Source organism: Wolffia australiana, chromosome 11 (genome assembly GCF_029677425.1).
Source record: "Wolffia australiana isolate 7733 chromosome 11, ASM2967742v1".
NCBI classification, from domain to species: Eukaryota; Viridiplantae; Streptophyta; class Magnoliopsida; order Alismatales; family Araceae; genus Wolffia; species Wolffia australiana.
Genome location: NC_135845.1, coordinates 15,472,964 through 15,493,695, shown reverse-complemented (window position 1 = coordinate 15,493,695; position 20,732 = coordinate 15,472,964). Strand labels below are relative to the sequence as shown.

The window sequence follows — 20,732 nt, the reverse complement described above, 5'->3', positions numbered from 1 at the left end:
TTTCATTGAATTCTTCTTTCTTGAGAGTGTATCATTCACATCTATAGAAATACCATTTTAATCATCAAAAACTGATATTTGAAAAATCACAAGTATCAAAATAAGCATTTTCATCTTGATTTTAAAACTCTTCCTTTTTTCATGTGAGCTCATATCATTTTCCATAGGATTTTCCAACTTGGCAAAAAAATATATATAAAAGATGAAGTCGACTACTTAGGAATATTTTCCAATTTGTCTTTCAGTAGTAGACTATTTTTAGCTACCCAAATGGGCTAATTAGGCCAAGTTCATCACACAATCAAATGGGCCCAATTCTCTCACTAGGGCTTCTGGGAATTCGGTCTTCTTCCTCGTAGCCAATTGTTTTCGCTCGCCCCGGCAGCGGCTTTGCTTCAGTTCCTGCGAAAACCCATCTCTGGAATTCTCATCTCGTTCGTCTCCTCTCCTATATTTGATTCGGGTTCGAGTTTCTGACCTCAATTTCCGCCGCTGCCGGCGATCTTTCCAGGTTTTAAATTTTTGTTTTTACTCCTTTTTCATCTTATTACAATTTCTTAGTATCACATTGTTTCAAAGTCGGCTCCTTTTTGTTCACCATGTAATTTATTTCGCTTTATATAGTTTCAAAGTCTTCTTGTTCTGTTCTCCGTGTAATTCACTTAACTTTAGATAGTTTCAAACTCGTTTTATTTAGTTCATCAGATAATTTACTTAGCTTTACATAGTTCCAAACCCGTCTCCTTTTAGTTCATCTGGTATTCGATTTAGCTTTAGATAGTTTCAAAGTTGTCTCCTTTTTGTTCACCATGTAATTTATTTATTTATTAATTTTCAATCAGTTGCTGGTGGTTGGCTTTGTCACGCTGAGCGGGGAATTGGGTTCTTATCGCAATGCCGACTGTTGGCGTCGGTAGAGACCTTCTTTTCCAAGCTCTGGGAAAGACCTACAGTAAGTTCTTACGAAAAAAATAAAAAATGACCAGAATTCTCCTTTTCATCTCGTCTGTCGCAGTATAAATTCACTCTTTTTCCTGTTTTTATTACAGCTGACGAAGAGTTTGATGAATTATGCTTTGAGTTTGGTATTGAACTTGATGATGTGGTTAGTTTTAAACATTTCCGTGTTAAAACACTTCCCTCCCCGTTCCATCTTTAATGAATTATAAAGTAATTTTCTCTATACGTGGATTATCAGACCACAGAGAAAGCAATTATTAGAAAAGAGAAGCACCTTGAGGAGGATGTGGAGCTTGATGATGATGATGATGAAGAGGTTATCTACAAGATCGAAGTTCCGGCAAACAGGTGCGTAGTACAATCCCTGGCCCCTATAAATAGAGTTTCTCCTATCCATGAGACAGTAGGCTACATAATTTAACAGTCAGGGACGATTGCCAATCGGTATTGGAGATGCTTCCATGCCTGCACTGCCACTGCTCTTGATTGTATCCTTCTATTTATAAATCAAACGATTTATTTCACCCTCCTTCAAGAGTTTCCCTCTTCGATGGAGAATTATGTTTAGGTCTCTACCATTGTGTTTAACATTCCATATCCCTCTCAGTCTTGGTGCGACACCTCTTGTTATGTACCCTTTTCTTATCTAGTATAAAGAGTTGGCAATTGGATGCTGGTCCTGATCCAAATTCTAATTGATCGGATAGCCGGATAATTATCTTATCAGTCTGATCTGATCGATCAAAATGCCTGATCAGGATGGCTAATCAATGGAAGAAATGCCTATTGATCTTATCCGACTGTGAGGGCCAATCAATGGAAGATTGTCCGATCAGTCCAGGAAATGGAATGGGGACAGTCGGTCCAGTCATGCACTGCGACTTTGCAGGCCCAATTGAGCTCTATCTTGACCAATCGTCCTTTGATTGAGAGTCGTCGTTAGATAGAGCTGAAATTGAATCGATCAAGAGTGTCAGCTTGTGATCTGATCGCTGGTTGATCTGATGAGTCAGATCAAGAACTTCGATCGATCCGACACCCCTATGTAGTATTATTTTTGAAGACGAAATCGTTCATATTATCTTTAAGACTAGTTTTTGATATTCCCCCTTGTGGTGTCCAACCAAACTCTGTCAGCTTATATCTAAGAGGGAAGAACAGAATAAATCTAAAATTTAGAAATACCAATTTCTTCATTATTTCTTCAAAATTCAGATTTAATTTATGGCGGCCTTTGTCTTCAGGTATGATTTGCTCTGTCTTGAAGGAATTGCTCGGTCTCTCCGGATTTTTACAGGGGCCGAGGAGACTCCCAAATATCGTCTTTCAAATATCTTACCCGAATCTATGTTGACCATGCACGTTAAACCAGAGGTATCAATGATAATTATTGCTTCTTATATGTCACTGCCAAGTGGATATTAAGTGGGAGTTGATAATCGTCCTTCACAGACTAAATTGATTCGACCATATGTTGTTTGTGCGGTGCTAAGAGGTTTGAAATTTGATCAAGCAAGGTACAACAGCTTTATAGATATTCAAGACAAGCTTCATGAAAACATTTGCCGGTAGGAAATATTTTTGTTTGCTAAACTTAGATAGATCAGATTTATTTGTTTCTCGGTAGTTTCAAGTTTATCGTAATTTTGTGACACTTGTTTAGGAAGAGGACTCTAGTTGCCATTGGAACTCATGATCTCGACACCTTGAAGGGACCATTCACGTATGAGGTAATTATTTTTTCGTTCTTGGTGTTGTCACTGTTTTTGATTTGAGAATGATTTTTCTTGTCAAAGGTCTCTATAATGTCCCTATTAAAAGAAAAATTATAGAGTTCCAATTCATTTCAGACGTGAAATTTTTTTGAGTTTCTTCTCCTATGTCTAGTAGTTTCTCTTGCTGTATAGAGTTGTTGCTTGGTTATTATGGTTAGTTGGGCTTACTTGAAATTGCATATTCATTTTCGTGTTATCTTGTTCTCTCCAAAGTATTTCACCCTGTTAGATTCAAATTTCGTCTAGTTTTACTGTGGCATCTTGAAGTTGATTCGTTTGATTGTCCTCAAAGTGAACTCCGGAATTGAAGAAAGATAAATTCTGGTTATCCTTTCCATTTTATGTCAGCTGATGTGAATGATAAAGAAACTTTCATGATGGGCGGACTTGAATATGAAAATCACGAGCATCAGCAAATACAACAAGTTTTATAATTCCCTAAAGTTTTCCTGCGAAAATATGTATCAAGTTTTATATTCAATTTATTTATGTTATCAGTTTCTAGATGTAACTGTCTTTAGATAATTAAAATCTCTCGTTGGCTACTGATTTCTGGTGATCTTCCCTCTTTTCATTCGAAAAACGATCTCTTGTCTGCTACCGTCATTGTTTGAATTAGATTTTTTCTTACTAAATGGGGCGATTCCCTTATTTCTTATTTTAAAGTTTCAATCATTAAAATTTTGTGGCCCCTTTTTAGACAAACGCTATTATTTAGTGCTTTAACACTAATCTTTGACGGGATTGTGAAATTTTAACTTTTTCCCTTGTAGGCTTTGGCTCCCTCACAAATCAGTTTTGTACCCTTGAAAGAGGTAAATTTTTTTGTATTTTGTTCGTTTTCTATAGTTCGTGATATCTTTTGAGTGAGATTTGAATCATTTTAGGAGAAAAAGAATAGAATTCCTGTAAGTTGTTGTTTATCGAAATTTTTTGTTTGAAATAAAAAAAGAAACTTGAACAAAGAACACAATTTATTTCAATATTAGAGCGACAAACATAGATTTGTAAATCCTATTCATTAAAAAATACTAACAATTCGAACTCACAATCTTATAAGTGCGGTGACTAATTTTAGTTTCAATGAATAATATTTTCTTATCTTTTTTCAGTCCAAAAGTTTCAGAGCTGATGAACTGATGCAACATTACAAAGTAAGTGCATAAATATTTTTTCCTAGAATCTTATTAAAATTTCTTCTGCAAATTCTATCTCAAATTCCTTTCTGACTACTTTCCGTACCTCTTTCTCTCTACCTCTCTTTGGATCTTTCTTGAAATGGTGCCTCGCAGTCCGACAAGAAACTGAAGAAGTTCTTGCAAATTATTGAAGATTCGCCAGTTTACCCTGTCATATACGATGTGAACAGGTAATATATCTTTGTGCTTCTTTTCGTTTTCATTTTAATGAAAAATATTATTTCTCCTGTTGTACATTTGGCGATGGTGCAGATTTGATACCATGCATTTCTATATCCAATTAGCTGTCATGTAATCATTAACGAGCATGTAAATTCCTGACATGGCATCCATCAAAAGTAATCCCGGATCAGCCCTGAGATTTATGTCTTATGACTACCTTACCCTCTTCTTTATTTTATTGCTGGCATGCTTTTATGAGCTCCTAGGTATTCACAGTGAACTTATTTGAAGAAAGGGCCCAGTCAGTGCGCCCACTTTATAAGTGGGGATTCCCAGTTACTCTTGAGTTATCTAATTCCTTTATCCTCACTGGCTCCTAGGTATTCACGGCTGGGCATGGGTTAGGGCTGAAAAAAACATAATTTTCTGAAAAATGAGTGCAGTGCTTGACATTGTTTTGGGCTCTTTCTTCAGCAAATTTATGGAATAAGTTATGATGGTCACGTCCTCTCCGCGACTCCCTTACTCTAGCCAACGTCAATACAGTCATTCCCTCCCTAGCTGACAATCATTCCAGCATCCTTTCCCTCCCTTCCTGTTCTCTCGCTAGCCAACAATCATTTCGACGTGCTCTCTAGCCTGGTTGATTCTACCCTGTGGTGGCAAGGGTTTATGAAGAAACTAGTTTTCCAAACATCCTCTACTTTTCCAAACTAGTTTCAATACCAGCCAATAAAAACACATGGATTGGTTTCCATTCGTTTTAACTCATGGACTGGTCTCGCAAGCCACTCATATGCACACGGCCCATTTATTAGAACTCAAACATAAATGTACGCCTATGGGCCACTTTTACCTCATGGTCCAGTCACAACACTTAGCAGAAATAAAATACAAATCTCCTCCTTGTCAACCATTATACTTCAGATTCATGTGCCCCAGCGAATGATTCTCTCTTGTTTTCCAGGACTGTTCTTTCACTCCCGCCGATTATTAATGGTGCACATTCTGCAATCACTCTAGAGACGAAAAATGTCTTCATTGAATGCACTGCAACTGATTTAACGAAGGCAAAGATTGTTTTGAATACCATGGTATGTTTTAACTGTTGGACCGAAATAATGTTGTCAATTAGGTAGCAAAAAAATGTTGTTAACCCATTTGCATTCTTTCCAGGTGACTATTTTTTCTGAGTATTCTGAGAGAAAATTTGAAGTTGAGCCTGTTAAGGTGGTGTCTGTGGATGGTTCAACGCAAATTTATCCTGATCTCTCGGACTACTATTTGGAAGTACCTTTGTCCCGTATTACTAGTCAGATTGGCGTCAAGATGGAGGGCGATGAAGTATGATTTTTAATTATATCTTCAAAGTTTTACATTTGGTTCATTACAGTTCTTTCTGTCGCCCGAAGATAGGATGTTCCTTGCCCTGACTTTTTTATTGATTGAATTTTATAGGTTAATGATTGTTAAGTATTATGCCTAAAGAATTGTTTGTGACCGTTGCATCTGACGAAATTGTTGTGGACTCGGTACTTGTCCCGAAATTATAGGTCACATCAAGAATTGTTTAAAAGTTTTTCAGGGCTCTACATTTGTATCTTATGGGATCTTGTGTTGACCGTAACCTTATCACTTTATGTTTGTTATGCCAAAATTTAGAATTTATAATCTCGATGCATCTTGACCGACCTTAAGTCCAAACTGACAAACTTATTCTTTTTCTACATCATCATTCATAATTTCTGGTCCGAGTTTCATTGCCTCAGAAACAAAGGCTATCTGAATTAGCTTCAATTAAATTGAAGTTGATCTTTGAAAATTATTCTTGTTTTTCCAGGTTATAAAGTTGCTGAAGAAAATGCAACTTGATATTAAGAAGTCGAAATCGGGAGATGCAAGTACAATTAGTGTTTCTGTTCCACCAACTCGAAGTGACATTCTTCATGCATGTGATGTGATGGAGGTACTGCTGTGACCTGTTGGTTCTTTTGCTTCCCTTTTTTTCTTGACTCTAATGTGAAGTTTCTCTTGATGACTTTATTTGTGATATTCAAGGACCTCGCCATTGCATATGGATTTAACAAAGTGCCAGAAACGATTCCGGCCACTAGAACAGAGGGAAAAAGGCAACCCTTAAATCTTTTCTCCGATCTTCTTAGACTACAGGTAACATAATGATTTAAATTTCCTTAAAAAAAGACAACTTTTCAGACGAATTCAAGTCAGATCGTCATTCTTGACATTTATTTTACTGGTTTAGTTAATATTTGTGATATCACTTTGTTATCTTAGTTTCTTAGCTATTTGATTGCTTGCCGTGCTTAATTATTGATTTGGTAAATTTGAATATCTGTATTCTGCAGGTTGCCATGGCGGGCTACAAGGAGGTGTTGACATGGGTTTTGTGCTCTAACGAAGAAAATTTTTCAATGTTAAATAGAAAGGATGATGGAAAGACTGCCGTAATCATTGAGAACCCCCGTTCTTCAGAGTTTGAGGTCTGCTTATGAAAGACATTATACAAATAGTATCTTTTTGAATCCTTGAAAGGTTAGGTCATACGTTAATGTTCGTGCTCACTGATGCTGTTGTGGAAATTGATCATACTTACTGTTATTTCAAATTGTCTTGGCTGATGTTGTTGATCAAAACGGCGTAATGAAATAAAGATTTCCTTAAATCTAGCTGATATCTAATATTATCGTTTAGGAAAAAATTCACGTTGGAGATGAGAAAGTTTTTTCTCCCAATCCTGCACTGGACATTTCCTCAAGTTTCTGTCCTTGGTCTAAAATTTTACCTTCTTGCTGAAACAATTTGTGCTTGCCTCTTCCTGAGATTCATTTATCTGTTTGATAGTATGTTGGTATACATCAGCGACTCTTATTGTGTAAAACCTGATGCCAAATATAGAAACTTTTTTATAATGATAGGCTGTTCGGACAACGCTCATGCCTGGACTACTTAAAAGCGTGAAGAGCAATATAGATCATCCCAGGCCGATTAAGGTGTGATTTGATGTCTTAAATATCTCAATTTTTTTCGTGTTATCTGACTATAGTTCTGCAGAAAAAGGGAACTTTTTATGTAAATTTGTGATGATTTGCCACCAGATGATTGAGTGGGTTTTTGGGTTTTTAGGTTTAGAGTTCAGGGTTTGTGGTTTAAGGTGTATGGTTCAGGGTTACTGGCTCAGTGTTTTGGGTTTATAGCTTTGAGGATTATGATTTGTAGTTTATGATTTAATGCTTATGATTTATGGTTAATGATTTATATTTTAGGGTATATGGTTTATGATTTCGGGTTTAGGGTTAGCAGTCTAGAGGTTAGGCTCAGGGTTTAGGTTTTTGAGTTCTCTGTGTTTGAGTAACATTTCCTCCTTTCTTTCTATTTTTGTTTTTAATTCCCTAGTTTCTTTTTCATTCTTTGTTTATTTCTACAGTTGTTCGAAGTGGGGGATGTTGTGTTTCTTGATGAAGAAGCAGATGTTGGAGCATCAAATAACCGTAGGCTGGCTGCCGTGTACTGCAATAATAATTCTGGTTATGAGGTACAATTGCTGCCACTACTTTGGAACATCGATGATCTTATCTTAATCTTTTATTCCTTTCTCGCTGCTGATAATGCTGATATTTTATTGTTAGCCACTAGCAGGGTCTTTCCCATTAATCTGCTCCACGTGTAACCCTTATGGTCACTTATATGACCCTATGGACAATTCCCTTTTTCTATCTAGACTTAAAGGCCCTCTAAGAACCTGAGCTTTTAGTGGGGGTTGATTCCCATTATAAATGAATGTTCAGTTTTCGCCCTAACCATGCCATGGCACTGATAAGAACCTGAGCGTTCTTATCGGAAAAATATGAGGATTGAGAACTGGCAGTAAAATCATCGCCCCTAACTCAGAGGGAGCAAGAGAGGGCCAGAAAGATCATCGGCCAAGAAAGGTAGGCGGCGAGAAGAGCATCGCCGGGTAGAGAGAGACTTGGGAGCCAATGACCTCCATATACTTGTTGGCTGCCCTTCTAAAGGGGGGAGCTATTTATAAAGAAATAATTGTTGATAGGAAATGACGAAAATACTCCTAGCAGGTAAAATGGAGATCATATCAGACACACAGGCAGCAGGCAGTTTTCTCCCTAACCCAAATTGTCAGTTTCCCAGATTGGGTCTTTGGAATGCCGTTTTTCAAATCTGTCAAATATCTCATAAGCAGAACATAAAAATAAAACCATGTCGTGATTTAATGAATTTGAGTTTTTTTTATGGTAGTTTAATTTACAATAACGGATGTGTTTTTCTCAATTGAGCTCTTATTGGTCAGAACAGCAGTCCTCAGACTAAGGTTAAATTAAATGACAAATTATTGCTTATTTGTATTTCATACTTTCTTCTTGTCTCAGGCCAAGCTCAAGTGTTATTTTCTGATTTATTAAACTCAAATCATAGTCTTTGAACGTTAGAGACTCGTTTCTAATTTTTTTTCAGGACATTCATGGCCTGGTGGAGAGGGTAATGAAAGTAATTGGTATCCCTGCTGGCGTCGCAGGAGAAAAAGGCCACTGTTATTTCCTTCAACCCTCTCATGTATGACTCTCCTTGATCATTAAGTTTATTCCTGATTTATTTATTTATTTAAGTGATTTCTAAAATAACACTTTTACCTTGTTTATGAAGAAACCTGAGTTTTTAGAACGGAGGCAGTGTGATATCATTGTCAATGGGCAAGGGGCTGGCACCTTCGGGATTGTCCATCCTGAGGTAAATTTATTTCCATATTTTGTCGTAAGCGACGATAATCAACAAAGGCTTTATATTTTAAATTTTATTTTCTGTCTAATATTTGTATTTTTTTAAAGTTTTTTACCTCATGATGAAGGTGTTGGAAAAATTCGGGGTTTATCCTAACCCATGTTCCTTCATGGAGATAGACATCCAACGGTTGATGTGAGCCCAGATCCTTGCGACATAGCAAGTAATTCTTCTTCTGCTTGAAAAAAAATAGAAAATTTTCTTTCCACTGGTTTTATCATTTATTTTATTTGCCTGTAGCCATTCGATGGATGTTTGTATTGTACTGTCAGTCTAATCTATTATTGGGAACAGGATGTATCCTATTTTTGGGTCTGCATTTTTCTGAAATGAAACTTATTTTTTCTCTTTGTGAAAATAATTGATTTTTAGCTAAATTCTCATACTTCTAGTCACATCTAAGTAGTTTTGTAGCTCAATGGATTTCTTTTCCTTGCTCTGCATTTTTAAATCTCGGTATTTTTGCTTCTCTTTCACTGTGGACATCAGAAAGTAGTCCGAGATATTATCTAGTAAATATTTTTTATAAAATTGACTGCAGAAATAAGGAAATCAATTAAATATCTGCAATTCATTTATATTGCATATATATATATATATTCTAGGTAAGTTAATTGGCACATCCTAATGCCGTTGTAGCTCCATCGATTTTGTTTCCTTTCTCTGGACGCTGCAAACGCCACATTTTTTTACTCTTACTTTTTTTTTCATCAGAGACTAAGCCCATTGACTATTTCACGAAAAAAGCTATTATTGAATAGATTATTGAAATAACGAAAACACTTAAAGAAATATATTCTTATTAATTACTATGATAAATGTAAATATATTGTTATGTAGATTTATTCCACATCCCAATAACTTTGTAGCTCCATTGATTTCATTTTTTTTACTAAATTTTGAAAATGTGCTTTTTTCTTCACTCTTTCTTTTGCGCATCAGAAACTAAGGGAAAAACAATATTTTTGCCCATAAGATATTCTTCTCTACGGAAAAGTCTTTTATATCAAAATAACTATTTCCATTGATTTTACTTCCTTCTCAGGACATTTTGAACGCGACATTCTTGCCGCTCTAACAATTTTTTGTATCAGAAACAAGTTCATGATATTATTATTATGACATATTTTTAGGGTCCTGTTATTTTCTTTGAGAAAATGTTTTATAACTTTTTATAAAACGTATAACAGAATTAAGACAAACAGAACGAAATTTTCAAAACAATACTTGAGATTTTTTGAAAGAGTTCTTGGTTTTAGTTCCCTGAGAATCCAAATGGGATGGGCAATCTGATAGCCAACATACGTAATTATATACCAAGAATAACATAAAAATACATGAAACTGATTGTAAAAAATAACTTTCTCTACCTAATATAGTAGCTTCATTTTCTATGATTTTCATATGCTTTCATCATAGGCATCAGAGAAGATAATATATGACACTGATTTTTTGTTTTAATTAGCTGCACATTTAATATCAATCATTTTGGGCATCAGACACAAGGGCAAATGATCATTTGTTAATACTATATGCTATAACACAATTATTAATAATGTTAATAATGTTATGATGTATCTTAACATTCATGGATGTCGATAAGATCCATTTAGCAGTAGCAGCACCTTAGGGTGGGTTTGCATTAACATTAATGGAGAGTTTCAAGCAAGGAAAGGATTTAGAGTGGATACCTAGTCACCTAGAGATGATCAAGAGCGAAGTAAGTGACAAAATGCCTTGGGTAGTTGAAAGTAAGGATAGATCGGGAGATTCCTGAACAGGTTAATCCTTTGGACTACAGCTGCATCCATCGGCAGGCAAGAGACAACCTGGCAAACTGAAACGTCATAGTAGATAGAGGAAAAGAAAGCAAAAGTGATTCCTTTAGTAGCAGCGAGTGAAATAGGAGTGGTGAAGCTATGAACAAATTAAATTGTTATTTAATTGTTTATTAGGTAAATACATTTTAAGTAAGTTTATCATCATATCTGAAGGTTTTTAACCCCATCTTAGGCATATGAAAAATGCAGTGTTATTTATACTCTTTCATTTTTAGGATCGTATGTATAATAATTTTATTGATAATATAGATTACAGAAATGTTGAAATGCTTAAATGTAAATATCAAATTAATTGTCACACCCAATAACATTGTAGTGCCAATGATTCTATTTCGTTAATCAATATGTTGAAAATTTAGCCACCAGAAATATCGTATAATGATAAGGTTTTCTATAAATAGATTGCGCAAATAATTGTGATTCGTTTATAAGGAGAATGGACTCAAGAAAATTAAATAGTCACATCCAAATTACTATGTAGCTCCATTGATTTTCTTTCTTTTCTCATAACACTGCAAATATGATACTTTTCTTTCATAAAAATCTTCAGAAACTAGGTTTTGAAATTGTTTTTCAAATAAAACCTTTATGATATGGTAAAATTCTTAGTAAATTAATTTCACATACATAAATATTTTAGTTCCATCGAATCAATTTCTTTTGTCAGCACATTGAAACTTAATATCTTTGAAGAATTTTCATTTTGGACGTGATAACATGCATATTTAGTACTTTAATATGCATATATTTACATGTCTATTTGCATTAAATCACTCATATTTGCATGTTCTCAAGCTTAAAACTACTTATTTTTTTTAGAATAATTTTCTGAATTCTCAACACTTTTGTATTTTTTGTGAATTTTTTTGTGAATTTTCTGACAATAGAATATAAAAGAATATAATTTTTGAAACATAATATGATTTTTATGGAATTTTTTTGGCATTAAATTTGGAAATATATGATTTTTTAAGTCAAAATATATATTTATATGTATTTTTTGGGGGGGGGGACTGAGTTTTTTTTAAAAAAAAATAAATCCATTATTTTTTTAAGAATATCTACCTTCATTTAAACAAACCCCACCTTGAGAAGTTGCTCCACTTTGAATCCTAGAAATAGGGGCATAGAAATTAGGCTCTTGTAGCAGATCGAGTATACCTCTTCATGGTAGGAGCCATGAGTCTAGACCGATGATCTCTTCTTAAGTGGCCAGGATATCTGGTAGGGTGAGGAGCATACATGAAAATCAAAGGTTTGAAGTACTATTTTTTGGGTTGAGTGCCAAGTGAACTACCCATACCACTTTCCACTAGCTGAATCTCTCAAATGAAATAAATCTTTGTTAACTGGAATCTTTCTTGGGTTAGGGGTGATCACTTTTCAAGTCTTAGAGCACAAATTCACTTTTCCTTGAGCTACCTTAAGCCGTATTTGAAATATATATCAGCTTCACCTGTTTGCCTAGTCTACCTTGAGCCAGCTCACCCATTATTGTTTATCCTTATAGGAACCTATCTATACCAGCACCCCACATAACTTATGATATGCTTTACTCCCATATATTTCTCCTCCTCCCATTGCAGTATCATTCTTTCACGATATCCTCTCACTATTATCCTTCCCTTTGTCTTCATCTACATCATCTCATCTCATCATTCTTATAAGTAGCACGAGAGTAGTTTTTATGAGATTACTTGATCAAATACCTCTTTGTTTATAATGCTTCCAAATTTTTCACCCCCTTACATAATAATAATAAAGAAAATAAATAAAGAAATAAAAATGGGGTTTCTTGTTCCGGAAGATATATGCCTTTTAGTAAGAGAAATGTTTTATCACTACATGCATCATCTTATGTTGGGTGAACATGCCCTTATGTAATCCACCAATTTCTTCCCTCATAATAATTTTCATCTTTGCTCTTCTAGTGTATTCTACTCATTCATCTGCTTTTGGGAGTAAGCTATCTAAGTATTACCTATCCACCCGACGTCCTTTGCCTACCCTTACCCGTTCTTTGAGCCATCCACCATTTGCTTATTTCTTTTCCCTTATATAGAAATTCCACTACCCATGATTTTTTTATACACAATTGATATTCTGTGCTCAAACAAGAGGAAAAGAATGTTCACCTTTTAACTTCAAATGGGAGGAAGGTTAGTAGGGAATCCCATGGGTCACATAGCTATCACAAAATGAGAGAGTGCCCTAGATTGGAAGGAAATAGAGAGCACCACCTTGATTATAGTATCATACCCTGCAAGAAGTAAGCTTCCCTCCTCATGACCACCAGCTCTTTCCAAAACCACGAGGGATTCATCATTTGTGTTCTTGTGTTCTATAAATGCATGGAAATATTATTACTTAGAAGTGTACTTGATATCATAAACACTTCAGACCCACATTTCTAGTATCACAATGCCAATAACAACCCAAGGAATCTTCAAAGCCGTTGTTAAGCGACTAGCAATGATTTAAGTTGAGGGGTCTGATAACATCTATGATTAGTACTTTAATAGGATCATATTTGCATGTCTATTTGCATTAAATCACTCATATTTGCACGTCCTCAAGCGTAAATTTATTCAATCTATTTCCAAAATGATTTTCTGAGTAGTATACACTTTTGTGTATTTTTTGGGAATTTTCTGACAATAGATTCTAAATGAATATAATTTTTGAAAAAGAATATGATTTTTCTGCAATTGTTTGACATTAAATTTGGAAAGATATGATTTTTCTAAGATGAATTTTTTTGATTAATATGATTTTTATTATGCTTTTTAGCCCTTTTATTTTTTATAATAAAAGATATGATTTTGATTCGTATGATTTTTTATTATATTTTTAGCCCTTTTATTTGCCCCGCCACGTGCTGTTGTTCGATTCGATGAACAACGACGAATTGTAGCGATTGCTGATGATTGGCGACAGCCAATCATTAGCTAAGCTAATGATTGGCATCAACCAATCATTAGCCAAGCAATCATCGTTTCACGATGTGCGAAGCAATGATTGCATTTATGACTGATACATTTTTTTTTAGTTTTTTTATTGCAGGGTGACGTGGCCCAATAAAAAGAAGAGCAAATTTTTTTTCACTATAAATGCGATCTGATCAAAGCACAAAATGACAAGAAATCACGTTTTGCTCTTTTCTCTCTAGTTTCCATCGAAGGCTGATGTTGGCGCACGACAGGGTGCCACGTGTACATGTGGCCTGCATGTACATGTGGCGTGCTCGTACCAGCTGCTGAGGAAATAAAAAAGGGAGAGAGAAATAGGCGGCCGACGTTGCACGTTGACGCGCCACCACATCAGCCTCAAGAAAGAAATATTCTCTCTCTTTTCTTTTTTCTTTGTTTTCTTTCTTTTGTCCTTTTTTTAGGCACACATGGGCTCCGAAAAGTGCACGCACGGAAGAAAAAATGGCACAGAATCTCAAGCAATTTGACTGTTAAATGAAAATGAAAAACGAGGATGCTGACGAGGAGAGAGAAGGGAATCAAGGGCTACGATTGACTCAACTTCAAACAACCATAACTTTTGATCTACAACTCCGATTGAGCTTAAACTTTCAGCACTATTTCATCTTCCCCTCCTCTTTTCCATCCATAACCTCTGATCTATAAATATAGGCCTGGATCATTATAAAATTCATCTTGAACTTGCATCCTACTTGTGTGGGCTGATTGAAATATAGTGCGTTTTGAGATCCGCCAAGTGTGTTCTTGGTGTATTGGGCGTGTGGGAAGAAGCATTAAAGAAGAGGGGGAGCTTACAAGCACTCGTAAATTGCCTTGATCCTAACGAAACTTACTGATCCAAGGTAAGTGCCCACACCTTACATTGTTTCTCTCCCAACATTATCGTTATCATAATTAGAGTTTGTTATCAACCTTCATTTATCATTTCACCTATGTCCCAGTTATCTCATCTCTATCTTTGCTCTCATACCGTTCGTGCATTTGATCACTATCATATCCATCACGCCCTCTACCTTATTCTCGTAGCACTTCGCGTAACTCTATTTATATTTCCTTGACATACCTATCTCGCCTATTCTAATTAAATCCATACTCATTACTAAATATTCTTATATTTTTATTGAATAATCTCAATTACCAACCATGAATTAAAACCCCTAAATTTGAGATTATCAGGGCGCCAAAAAGCATGCCCAATTACTAAATCGTGAATAACTTTTCTGTACCACAGATTATGGAAACAAGAAAAATATTTAAATAATGGTAATTTACTTATACTATAATATATCACATCCAATTCATTGATTAAAATTGCATGAAACCTATCATGAAATCACGTGTAACATCTCAAAGAATTGGATTAATTATAATTGAATTTTAATCTAAGGTAGAAAAGTTATGAAATTCCTCTGATGCATGTTTTACATCCCATGTCCTTATGACTTGTATGAATCATAACATTAAAAATCATGTATCATATTGGAATTAATGGAGCAGAATTCACTACAACTCGACATCTCAGTAACAAAATTGTATTAAATTTGTTAATGGGTAAGCTAAAAAAAAAACTGCACATACATGATGTGTCTCTGCCACAAAAAAAATATTTTTATCCAGTATGAAATAATTGTTCCATAACAAACCATGAATCATAGTACAACCAATCTGCATAAAACCTATCAGTGTAAAAATAGAAGTAAACAAATCAGAATAAAACCTTGTGTTGAAAAGGACTAAAAGGTGAGCTACATGTACGATTGCCTTGCAGACATGATGGATATTTTGCCCATCAAAATAGTTCCCTCCAGACTTGGAGAGAGAGAGACAGAAAGACAGAGAGATAGATATAATAGAAAGAGAGTGAGATAGACAGAGAGACGGAGAGAAAGAGAGACAGAGAGAGAAATAGAGAGACAGAGAGACAGAGAACAAAGAGAGAAATAGAGAGACAGAGAGACAGAGAGAGAAATAGAGAGACAGAGAAACAGAGAAACAAAGAGAGAAATAGAGAGACAGAGAGACACAGAGAGAGAGATAGAGAGACACAGAGAGAGAGATTGAGAGACCGAGAGAGACAGGGGGAGGTAGAGAGACCGAGAGAGAGAGAGAGAGAGAGAGAGAGTCAGAGAGATAGATAGATAGGACAGAATCAGAGGCAGAGACAGAAAGAGAGAGACCAAGAGAGACAGAGAGAGAAGAGAGAGAAGAGAGAGAGACCGAGAGAGACAGAGAGAGAGGAGAGAGAGAGAGAACAGAGAGAGAGCTAGAGAGAGACCAAGAGAGACAGAGAGTGAGAGATAGAGAGAGAGAAGAGAGAGAGAATTCTGCTATTACTTGAAAAGAAGGTGCATCTTTTTCTGCCCAATCACAAAATTCCGTTCAGACTGTGTGTTTTTATGTGTGTGTGTGAGTGAAAGAGTTCTAAGAATGGTGTACACTCCCTATTCCTCTCCTCTCACATCCCCCCAGACTTTGAGAGAGAGTTCTAAGATAGAGAGAGTGAAAGAGATGAAGAGAGGGTTGAGAAAGAGAGAGGGAGATGAAGAGAGATATATAGTTTTAAAAGAGAGAGACGAAGAGAGAGAGAGGAGTTTCTAAGAGAGAGAGAGAGAGGTGAAGAGATAGAGAGAGAGTTCTAAGAGAGATGGAGAGAGAGAGGAGTTTCTAAGAGAGAGAGAGGTGAAGAGACAGAGAGAGAGTCCTAAGAGAGAGAGAAATGAAAAGAGATGAAGAAAGGGTTGACAAAGAGAGAGGGAGATGAAGAGAGAGATATAGTTTTAAGAGAGAGAGAGAGTTCTAAGAGAGATGGAGAGATGAGAGAGAGAGTTCTAAGAGAGAGAGAGATGGAAAGAGAGAGGAGTTTCTAAGGATGGCATGGAGAGGAAGTTCCCTCTTTCTCACCTGCCACTGGCCCCGCAACGTGGCCATCTCTCGAGGGAACCCTCAGCAGAACCTTCATTCTATCATACACAGTGAACCCAATTGCCACTGATGGAACCACCTACACACCACCAAACCCACCAAATTTTTAGGTCAACCGAAAAAAAAGATTCCATATTTTCCTCTTTTTTCTTCTTCCTCTGCAAAACAAAAAAACAAAAAAAAAATAGGGGAAGAAAAACAAAACCTTGAGATAATTGATGCTCAATCCAGCAAAAAGTTGCTTCCACCCTTGGTTTCTCGCGAGCAGAACCAGGCTCTCGAGAGTCCCCTTACTCGCTTCTGGTGTTGACTCGGTCAACGCTCTCACCTGGTTAGATCGGTAGATTTTCGATACTTAATTTAACAAGCCGATCACGATATATCTTCTTCGTGTTCCTTTCCCAATTTTCTAGAAGAGAATCTACTGGGGCAACTCAAAGTCATTAAAGGTTTTTTTCTTCCCTATTTTTTACACTTTACATTCATGACATGGTACTGATGATGAAATAAGTGAGATTTCTCTATCTCCGAACTGATCTTGAGTCACAAAAAGTTTTTAAGTATCTTAATTAAAGATATAATGTAATAATTATATCCTCTGTTTCTTATTTAAAAGAATTAGGTACCTGCATTTGGCGTCGGATGACATCAAGAGGGTATGTGAAGGTTTGGCCGAGCAGCCCTGCAATGGAGCCGCAGACGAGGTTGACTGCAATGTGACCCTTATACTCCTTTGGAACATTGGTCTTCATCTCCTCATAAATGTAGAATTTTAGACCCGAGTAGGGAAAGATGCCATACAAAGATGGACCTGCCCAGGATTTAATTTTAATCAGTAATTGATATTAGTTCTCAAGAGAGAGTAAGTCTCCAGAAAATAATAAACAAATAACAATAATTACCCAAATTGCTTTTCTAGAGGGAGAGTCTCTTTTTTCCGCCAAATTTTACAAAAGGCTTATCCTCTCCCTAGAACGTACTAAAAAAAGCCAAAAATTAAAAAATCTGGGTTTCTCCAGAGATAACACTGTTACCCTTGAAAATAATACATGATAAATATGTAAATCTATTTCTAGAGAGCGTATACCTTTTAGCAAATTCAACCAAATATGAATTCTCCCCCTAGAAAAACCCAAATATTAAACTAAGTAAATCCCTACACAGACCTAAATGGGTTTCTCCCCCAAACAACGAAATTAAAAAACCCAAATCTTACCTAAATTGGGAATGACTATTCTTTTTGAAATGTTTGGCTATGCATGATTCTCTCCCTCCCTCACGCTATCTCTCTAGAAACCCATTTGGGGAATCTTTTCGCAATAACGTGCATCTCTTTGAATGAAAACAAGCAGAAAAATCAATGATACACACCAATACCACGGTAGAGACCTCTGAGGCCACATGCTCTGTAGATCTTGACCACGCAGTCAACGATTCCCCGGTAAACCTGCTCGGCATGGGTTAATGGAGAGGGGCCCACAACCTGAAGGTCAACACCACTCGTCAGTTCCTCCCCCCCTCTTCAAACTGGAATAACTAATCACAATTTAATTATATTATTATAACCTGATATGCCAGCTTTGTTCGGACCAAGTCAAGGGGATAGGTCAAAATCACGGCGGTTCCTCCGGCAATTGATCCCGATACCAGATCAAGCACGGGCCCTCTCATGGGAGCCGATGAACTGAGGATGATCAATCTGCGGTACTGTTCATATGCCATGTAATGGAGTGCCGCATAAGGAACAATCCTAGCCACACTTGCCCCATTTCCCCTGAAGTTATTTGATTCACCGAAAAGTTCACCGCATATCAGATTTCAAGGGATCATGGAGAATTTCAGGCAAGAAATGAAAGAAAGAAAGAAAGAAATAAAGAAAGAGGATAAAGATCTGACCTATAGAAACCCCTTAAACCCTCCTTCTGCATTATCTTCTGAAACGAGCCAAGCAGCCCTGCTTGCTGGAACTCAGCTCGTCTTGTCTGAAAATGCAAATTCTGGACAGGTCAGTTCTAGCTCAGAGGATTTGATGATGACAAGACAATGGTGAATTCGTCATCGGATGATTCAGTCATGCCGGCAACGACAACAATTATTTATCATCCTCATTGTCTATCCCTCATCATCATCCTAGATGCCAAAGCCTTGAAATAAATGTTCTATGTTGACAGTAAAATGTGCCAAAGTCAAAAAAAAAAAAAAAATTAGAATGTCTGGTTTCAACAAGCCCAGAAGCAGTGCTTGCTTTAATTTAGGTTTCCTCATCTGACAATGAAACTGTGGACCGCTGAGGTGTATCTAATCGGGCTGGTTGGTTAACCTTGTTCTACGTTGACAGGAAAATCACCAAAATTAGAAAAGCGCGGAATTTAGATTATGAACACCCATGATCACTTGCCCTGAAGAAGATTCTTGAATTCCTAATGATCTCGGATAATATTTTCTCAATTTGGGTGCATTTTTCTTGAAGCGGGCCTAACAGCCTTGAATTCAGATCTTCTTGTCTGAAAATGGAACCTCTGGGCGCTTCATTAGAAGCTAAGATGGCTGGTGGACTCTTAATGTTCTACGTTGACAGGTAAATGCATCAAAATAGAGTTTCTGGATTCAGCCATTTGGACAATTGATTACGAAAATCGTAAATTACTTTCCCAGAGGAAGATTTTCTATTGTTCTTGGTGATCTTGACAGGAGAACGGAATCAAAATTCATGATTTTTTCAATGATATGATTCAGAGAGGTGGAAACGCTCTAATCGCAGAGTTTTATCTACCTGGAAGAGGATCTTCACGCGCTCGAGCGGCGCAACGGCGGTTTTGGCGATTCCTCCGGCGACTCCTCCGGCCACGAGCTCCTTGGAAAAGACTGGCATGGACTCCTCAATCGCACGAAAGATCCCTATTCTTCCCTCTCCCCCTTCCCCTCTTCCCCCTCTTCCGCCATCGCCCATGGAAGCAGGCCGGTGAGAATCCCAAGAACACGCTCATATACCTCTGAATCCTACTTGAGATCGAAGAAGGAGAGAGGAAATCCAAGAAAAAGACCAAGAACAGAATTTTACAGGATCAGAACAGCACAGTCCGGAGAAAATCCACAGAACAACGCTCATATACCTCCGAATTCCAAGAAAGATCGAAGAAAGAGCGTGGAATCCTAAGAAAAAGAAGAAGAACAACAAAGAGGACAGTATCGGCACGGCATGTCATCGGGACAGCTGGAGGCGCTGATCGAACTCTGAAATCCCGGGAAATAACGCAAAGGATATAGATGAATTAAGAGAGAGAATCCTGATAAAGAACAACGACGAGATTTCATATACTACTAATCGAGATGAATCCCTCTGAATCATGATAAACCTAAGAAGAATTCAGGATCGCATGCCATCCCGATCAGATCAAAAGGAATCGGCAAAAACGATCATACAGCTCTGAATCCGGATGAATAACAACAAGTTCACAAGAACAAATTAAAAATCGACAAGATTTCATACAAGTCAGATCGAGATGAATCCCTTTGAATAATGATAAGTAACGACAACAAAGAGGAGATCGAAACCTAAGAAGAATCCAGGATCGCATGTCATCCCGATCGGATCATACAGCTCTGAATCAAAGGATTAATAACAACAAGTTAATAAGATTAGATGAAAAAGGATAGCGATCAATATATGATCGTTTAATGTGAGATCAACTGAGATCTTAAGATCAAAGATCAAATATGAAAGATCGAGGAAGAGGAGGTGAATCGACGATGATCGAGGCCGCCGGCGGCGGCAGCCATTGGAGACTGGGAGGGAGGTCTTGAAGAAAGTCCATGGGCCATAAAACCATGGGATATTCGGTCAACGGTGCCACGTCAGCGCAATTCTCACCACCGGAGTGGTGGGGTCTGGGGACTCTTCTGAGTGGATAAGGAGTTCCTGACACCCCTCCCTCAGCCTCGTCTTCGTCGTTATCCTCGTCACAATCTTCATTGTCGTCATCATCATCGTTGTCAACATCATCATCATCATCATCTTTGTCATGGTCATCATCATTATCTTCATCTGTCATCGTCGTCATCATCATC

The 20,732-nt window shown here is 36.9% G+C and overlaps 2 protein-coding genes across 3 annotated transcripts; one reads left to right on the top strand and one right to left on the bottom strand.

Moving 5' to 3' along the window:
• Positions 1-344: 344 nt before the first annotated feature.
• Positions 345-9,226, top strand: LOC144709500 (tRNA synthetase beta subunit family protein). The gene is made up of 20 exons (XM_078583074.1): positions 345-511; positions 843-952; positions 1,050-1,105; positions 1,199-1,308; positions 2,205-2,334; positions 2,413-2,528; positions 2,624-2,690; positions 3,509-3,550; positions 3,848-3,889; positions 4,028-4,104; positions 5,064-5,190; positions 5,273-5,440; positions 5,937-6,062; positions 6,155-6,265; positions 6,463-6,597; positions 7,033-7,107; positions 7,542-7,649; positions 8,588-8,686; positions 8,777-8,860; positions 8,979-9,226. The coding sequence occupies exons 2-20, from the start codon at positions 895-897 to the stop codon at positions 9,048-9,050; spliced, it is 1,803 nt and encodes a 600-aa protein (XP_078439200.1). The 5' UTR covers positions 345-511; positions 843-894; the 3' UTR covers positions 9,051-9,226.
• Positions 9,227-15,326: 6,100 nt separating this feature from the next.
• On the bottom strand, positions 15,327-20,466 carry LOC144709920 (Mitochondrial substrate carrier family protein). Of its 2 annotated transcripts, XM_078583598.1 has the most exons (8): positions 20,220-20,466; positions 19,438-19,664; positions 18,561-18,646; positions 18,231-18,438; positions 18,036-18,147; positions 17,291-17,475; positions 16,870-16,992; positions 15,327-16,743 (listed from the first exon to the last, which is right to left on the bottom strand). In XM_078583598.1, exons 2-8 carry the CDS (start codon positions 19,612-19,614, stop codon positions 16,606-16,608), a joined length of 1,029 nt encoding a protein of 342 aa, XP_078439724.1. In that variant the 5' UTR covers positions 19,615-19,664; positions 20,220-20,466; the 3' UTR covers positions 15,327-16,605. The 2 variants fall into 2 exon arrangements, with proteins under 2 accessions (XP_078439724.1, XP_078439723.1); XM_078583597.1 differs by having other exon boundaries at positions 19,438-20,466.
• Between the last annotated feature and the right edge of the window lie 266 nt (positions 20,467-20,732).

Coding starts and splice junctions, on each gene's coding strand:
- LOC144709500 (XM_078583074.1), top strand. CDS start 895: ATGCCGACTGTTGGCGTCGGTAGAGACCTTCTTTTCCAAGCTCTGGGA. Junction 1,106..1,198: donor GTATTGAACTTGATGATGTG/GTTAGTTTTAAA, acceptor GTGGATTATCAG/ACCACAGAGAAAGCAATTAT. Junction 1,309..2,204: donor ATCGAAGTTCCGGCAAACAG/GTGCGTAGTACA, acceptor CTTTGTCTTCAG/GTATGATTTGCTCTGTCTTG.
- LOC144709920 (XM_078583597.1), bottom strand. CDS start 19,614: ATGGGCGATGGCGGAAGAGGGGGAAGAGGGGAAGGGGGAGAGGGAAGA. Junction 17,476..18,035: donor AGGTCTCTACCGTGGTATTG/GTGTGTATCATT, acceptor AATCCTGGGCAG/GTCCATCTTTGTATGGCATC. Junction 16,993..17,290: donor TCATCCGACGCCAAATGCAG/GTACCTAATTCT, acceptor CGATCTAACCAG/GTGAGAGCGTTGACCGAGTC.